The sequence below is a fragment of the Branchiostoma belcheri genome, unplaced genomic scaffold (assembly GCF_001625305.1).
Source record: "Branchiostoma belcheri isolate BF01 breed outbred unplaced genomic scaffold, Haploidv18h27 scaffold32, whole genome shotgun sequence".
Lineage (NCBI taxonomy): Eukaryota > Metazoa > Chordata > Leptocardii > Amphioxiformes > Branchiostomatidae > Branchiostoma > Branchiostoma belcheri.
This window is the reverse complement of record NW_017803932.1, coordinates 1107385-1113874: the sequence shown is the minus strand read 5'-3', so window position 1 is coordinate 1113874 and position 6490 is coordinate 1107385. Positions and strand designations below refer to the sequence as shown.

General features: G+C 42.6%; 1 protein-coding gene across 2 annotated transcripts; it reads right to left on the bottom strand.

Moving 5' to 3' along the window:
- Nucleotides 1–2131: 2131 nt before the first annotated feature.
- Nucleotides 2132–5760, bottom strand: LOC109475018 (interferon-induced helicase C domain-containing protein 1-like). Of its 2 annotated transcripts, none has more exons than XM_019775547.1 (6): nucleotides 5515–5760; nucleotides 4862–4996; nucleotides 4336–4490; nucleotides 4034–4199; nucleotides 3452–3750; nucleotides 2132–2366 (listed from the first exon to the last, which is right to left on the bottom strand). In XM_019775547.1, exons 1-6 carry the CDS (start codon nucleotides 5648–5650, stop codon nucleotides 2187–2189), a joined length of 1071 nt encoding a protein of 356 aa, XP_019631106.1. In that variant the 5' UTR covers nucleotides 5651–5760; the 3' UTR covers nucleotides 2132–2186. The 2 variants fall into 2 exon arrangements, with proteins under 2 accessions (XP_019631106.1, XP_019631107.1); XM_019775548.1 differs by having other exon boundaries at nucleotides 2134–2361.
- Between the last annotated feature and the right edge of the window lie 730 nt (nucleotides 5761–6490).

Genomic DNA, 6490 nt, shown 5'->3' with positions numbered 1-6490 from the left:
ACCTGCTACCTCCAACCCGGGGACAGTCAACCCAACGTGAACTTAGAAACTCTACAAAAAGGACTCTCCCTACCACACGTACAACAAGATGTTACAACAGCCCTTTACCGTCCCTCTTAAGACTGTTGAATGAATCGAAATGATGTCACTCTTAAACTTGTAAATGTCTCTAATATATTTTGTGAAACTTGTATATGGAATGTAAATGTAATTTTGATATTTAAGATGCAAATGTGAGCAAAATTTGAATCTCGTTATGCTAAATGTGTTTAATATGTTGACTGTGCAGTCGTTAATGTTTTTAAAAGAAATGATGTACATCTCTGAACGCAATTCAGCTTCTGCTGCAAATTAAAAGTTCGTGATTTTAACAATAAACCATTTTTGATTGATTGATTGATCATAAATGTAGAAAAAAAATAGAGAGAATGTGTATATTAGAGGTGACAGAAAAATGCTAAGAAAAGTGAACGAGGAATCACCCTTCCATATATGGACATTTAGTAGATGACGATTTCCGATCTCGAAATTACATTGGCTATATTCCAGATGCTTACTATTTTGATTCACTTAAGGGATATTGGTTTTCAAAATTTACGAATAAATGTTAATGAACGTTATACAGGTGTTTAGTCAAGTCGATAAAGTTTGTGTCGTGACATAAAGACAGAGAGGTGCGACTTATGGTTGTACAAGAAATACACTTTGAGAAACCTTAACACAGGATGTACCTTGACATACAAAAATGCATGTCATTGAAGGTCATTAAATAAGAATGTCCAAATGTAGTTACAGTATGTTACAGATTTCTAACAAGTAACACGTGAGAATATATTTGGTGAAAGACTACTCTAGTGAAAGACTGTTACCGTAGGACAGCAGGCAGAGAAGGAAGATCAGTCCGTTAGTCGCCATGTCTAACAGCAGGCTGTTTGGTGCACGTAGAACTACGGAAGTCTAATTACAGAATCACGAGGACATGAGTCCGGACTCCGGACGGCCTTGAACCGCTTCCAAGATGGTTTAGGGAAGTGTTTTAATGGAAAGTTGGCAGCTAGAGGTGAAAAATGGGAAATATAATGAAGCGTTCAGGGAATTGTTATTGGGGGGAGCGAGTTAGGAAAAGTAAAATAGTTCAGTTGCTGTGTATGATAATCACAAAAGAAGACAATTTCATTCTGTTACAACGAAATGTTTCTGAAACCTATAACCCCAATGCACCGTTGCCATGCATGTACACTACTGCCTGCCTGGAAGCATCTCAAAGCGCTAAGGATAAGCTTAAGGGGTGAGGTTTGCTATCTCTGATTACATTTCTGTACAGAGAGTTAACAGCTCAAACAGTTCAGTTCTTGGTGGTTGCAAACTCTCAATGGGTCTATTCCATAACCCGGCAACCCACTGAATAAAAACATGAAATACAAATACGCACGAGTATCTAAAGCGCCCTTTGGTGCGAACGAATGTATTGAATCGTATTGCCTTTATGAGAACTTGTGCAGATGGCGCTGGTCAAATAAACACGCACGCTCTTAAAGAAAGGGTCAAACTATTTTTTAATCAAAGATAAGATGATTTTTCAACCGAGGCGTGAATATCTTTTTACTCCAATCTACCCTTTATCACGACTGTTTTGAGCCAGTGAGTTTATGACAAATTTCTTCCTCTCTCGTACAAAAGCAGATAGCGTCTGGTATTTTCAACAGTATCTGGCCCTGAATGCTGGTTGAAAACGTTACTAGTATATTGCAGTAAACTGTACGGTTTGTAACATAAGCGGTTGACTTGTTTAACCTAATCTTTGCGAGGTGTGATCAAGATAGTTTTAATTCTTACATCCGAGTAACACTCTCACCAAAAATGTACGGAAACTTAACTTTGATCGATCATATCTCGATCCATTGATCTTTCATTAATTGTTTTATATATCATAAGAAGACGTGTTTATTTTTGATCGATGCAGCTATAGTCACGATATAAAATCTTCAAGATGTGGATGAAGCTATTGCTACTCTAAACCCCTGGATGGTCGGACCATCGTGGCGCGCCTGACCAGTGTTAAAATCGGGCGGCTCCATTGTACTTGTAGCTGTCTTACGCAATATTTCCAAGCTGTCAGTCTAAGTTGTCAAAGTCTTCGTCTTTCATCTCTCTGGGTTCTATTATTCCCTCGGTCATCAGTATGTTCAGCACGCCCATTGCGGCCATCCGTACTGCTGAAGATTGGGCACAATATCCTTCTGCATCTTTGAACGTGCGGCCGCTCTCCTGGTCCCGCGCCTCGCCATAGAACCTCCACTACAGGCCGTGGCTGAACGCCCCTCTTGTACTGTAGTGAATGGTACGGCCAAACATACAGACCTGCTCTGGCCGATGATGAATATGAAATGGAATACAAAACATTCAGTTCAACTGGTCATGCGGTGTTTTTGTGTATCGGTATTTATCATATATGGTAAGCGTCAGCAAATTGATTATAAGAATCGTAAAGAACTTGGCATCGGCCGCGGAGTCGATAGTGGTCCACGGTTGCAAACGAGGTAGACGTCGGGGACCAGAAGTATTATGTACCTTGTTTTAGGGACCCAGAAAGGAGAATACGGTCGTTGTATTATATCACCCTTTCAGGTGAATGGTCAGTTCAGCACCCAGGACAGTCTGTAGTCATAAATTCACCGCTGATAATATCTAGATTCCTTTTTTTTTTCAATGAAAGTAATCTCTATGTTGTCAGCATTTGTCAGGAACGTATATTTTAAGTAAAAGTGATTTTATGTGTGCTAGAGTGTATTGTATTGAAAACATTGTGAAAATGTATACTAGTATTTTATTATTTTGATGTGTTTATTGCCCATGGAGTTTATGTTACAAAGTTGATAAAGATTTCCCAAGCTGTAAGCCTTCAACTGACATGAAAGAATCTTTTACAAATCCTCAGAAAGGAGAATACCAAGTTGAAATAGATCAGCCTTTCAGCTGAATAGTCAGTTCAGCACCCGGGACAGTCTGCAATCATTAACTCACCTGTAATAATACATGGATACAGTCTTTTCTCATGTATGTAATCCTGGTGTTATCAGGAATTTTGTAACCTTGATATTAGCATTGTTTTGGATACTATGATAGATACTATGATAGAATGAGGTCGCAAAAAATGATGTTTTATTGCATTATTGCCCTTGTAAATCATTACTAATGACATTAAGGCAGACCTGCATGACATTTCTAAAAGGTATATAGAGTTGTATAACATATTGGGGGTATTGTGGAGGAAAGGAAACAAAAACTAAGAAAATAAAAGTAGTACCCCCTATTGAAAAGGGGTCTGGAAACCTCAGCACTGAGATCACGTACTGGTCAGAAACTCCAGCAGCTTAAGGGTATAAGAAATGAAACCTAAAACTAACGAGATAATTGGATAAATATGATGTGTGATATCCCATGTCATCACCTGTCCGACTGTGACTCCCATCCGCCCAGACATGCTGATGAGCTGAGAACCCAGCTGACTCAGCGCCACCTTCCACGGAGCGGTGTCCTCCGGAGAGCTCGGTTCTGGAGCAGATTCCTCTGGAGAGCTCGGCTCCGGGGCAGATTTCTCCGGAGACCTTGGAGCAGTTTCCTCTGGAAAACCCGGTTCAGGACACGACTGGTACCCGCCGCCATCACCTGTTGGTACCGCGGCCTCGCCCGTAACGACCCCGCTCACTTCAGCAAACGGCTCTTCTGGGAAGTACACCTCCTCTGGAACTGAGAAGAAGATAACACTGAAGTATGGTGCAGTTTGCCACAGGAGATAAGCTAGCTAATGGACAAATTGTTGTGTTCTATTAAAAATGAAAAGAAAGTTACGAGAATTCAATATCATAAACACATAGTTCTTTGTGTAAACTTCTTTTGTTACACTGATTCTGGTTATAATTCTGAGTTATACTATACATCATTACATTATCACCCATTAAATTATTATGTGATTTCAAATGACTAGAAAAATTTTGACTAAAATAGAATAGCCCCGACCGATCAGGCTTACCTGAACTTAAATCCTCCAGTTGCTCTGCGATGTCGTCAAAGCCGGTCTGCCTGAGCCCCGAGACGAACTGTTGGAACCAGCCGGGTTCACGGCGTGTCACGCGGTCCAGCAGCGTCACCACTGCGCGGGAGTTACCATGGTTACGGGCCTCGTTTCGAACCAGAACCTAGAGGTGAGGAGTGAGTGAGTGACATCATACATCATATGATAAAACACTAGCATGCCTAACACCAATAATCCCCTACTTTTTCATCATTTTGAATTCTTGTGTCAGTTTGTGTAGCAGAGACTGAGTGACTCACTTTATCATCATCAGTAAGACAACAGAGATGAGGCAGCATGTCCACCGCCACGATGCGCTGCAGGTTGGGTGCACAAACCGCTAGGAGGCGCCTGAAAAACGCCATGTCACATGCAGACTGCCGCCCTTTGATGATGTCCCGGATGTGCTCATACCCTGAAATTCAAGTGCAACTTGGGTGGAATTAAACGATGACAAAGCTAGTTTACAATAGCTTCACGTTATCCAGGGAGCCTCTTATGATAGGAAAACTTAATAGTAAGTTTTACTTTCGACTCTCGACCTATGTGTGTGTGTGTGTGTGTGTGTGTGTGTGTGTGTGTGTGTGTGTGTGTGTGTGTGTGTGTGTGTGTGTGCGTGTGCGTGTGCGTGTGCGTGTGCGTGTGCGCGTGTGCGCGTGCGTGCGTGCGTGCGTGCGCGCGTGTGTGTGTGTGTGTGTGCGTGCGTTGTATGTTTGTGGTGGTGATGAGGCACGTTATTGTGGCATTGAAAATTCAAAAGACGTCTGTTGAAATAGTTCTCCTCACTAGAGTTTTCCAGTGCGTCCAGGAGAGCCTGAAACCAGCCGGGCTGTCTACACTCCTGCAGTACCCCCAGAAGCCGCTGCATGGCTACAGCTGGCCCGCTACTTCTCTCATCTGCAAGGATTTTGTCCACCTCATCTGAAAATTGACAGGAAGTTTTGGTAGAATGCCCCAGATGGTAAAACTAACATATTTCAAGGAGGTATTGAATCTTCGAACCGAGAAAGTAATCCCAAAGATGTTTTATGTTCAACGCTACAAATAAAAGTGAAACATGCACTGTACTTCCCTATGAAACCATGGTATCATTTCCTGTTCCATATCATCGAAAGTAGCTGTCAACTGCAACGCCTGCTTAACACGTGGCACTGTACGTAAATTTCTAGTCCATATGTCGTACGCCGGTGGCCAACATGTAAAGCGCAATATCACTAAATTTCATTGCCAAAAGTAGCTTGGTGGAACAAAAAACGCTTCAACTACAACCCAAAATGCAAAAGAGGAAGTAGTGTGTGAGCTTCCCTTTCTTTCGCTATGCATTGAAAGTATAACTGTTAATCTGTGTTAGTAGGCTTTGCCCTAATATTTATAAAAGAAGTTAAGGGAAGAGAAGGTACTTATTTCAGACATGTGTGGTGTACAGTTTGTGAGCTGACCTAGCGGTAGGAGTGCCATGAGATGTGCGATGATGGTGCTGGGTATAACAGTCTCCCTCAGGAGCGGTATGAAGGCCGCCAATAACGCCCTGTCCAGCTGGTCCCCTCCAGGTGTGTGCGGAGTGCTGTCCGCCATGTCCCTTGTCACTCCCAGCTGCTCTCTGTGATGAAAGACGTTACTACAACAGAAGCGATAGCGGGTTTTCTTTCATGCGCAAGCCACGAGTTCATGAATGGTGGCAGAAAGACTTCCCCACTGAACTAGTTTCGGTGTATCAAGGAGGTTATAGGGAAATGCATGCATAAATATTTCCTCATGACCTGTCCTCCTAGTTCGCATCTGGGCTAGTCCATTTAAAATCCACCGTGGAGAGGGGACCCAGTCTGATACTTGACTTGCTAGGAGTATCTAAAAGGGGGAAGTTGGAAATTAAGTTCTGACGATACTGACTTACAAGTGTTCGGTAGAAGCGATATAGTGTAGGCCCATACAAACGTACGGCAAGTCGGAGAACATTCAGATCCAGGGACTCTAGGCCAATGGGCTCTGATATGCTTGATCATAATCCATAACCGTTTAAGGCCGTAGGCCGTGGTAGTGTCTAGGGTACGGTATTAAAATAGCGGATCCCATCCAACGCATTTTTACCTCCCAAACGAAGTCGGGCACACATTTTCACATGAGTGACTTTCCGATGGAAGTCGTGTGTAGAAATCGGAAAATGACCAGGAGTCGAACCCGTAACCCCTAGATCTCTCGATCTCGTCTACTAGGCTGACCACCCACTAGAATTTACGAACGCACTTTACTTCTCCGGGTATCAAAAGTCAATAAACTGATCAATGCCCTCATTTAAAAAAGGTCAACGTTTGGACAAAGCTTATCAGCCGGCAAAAATATGCCCTGTGTAATGCTACAATTGGATAATACCCATTGATAAGTTGAGAATGGTCTTTGATGTCACAAGGTCCGTCG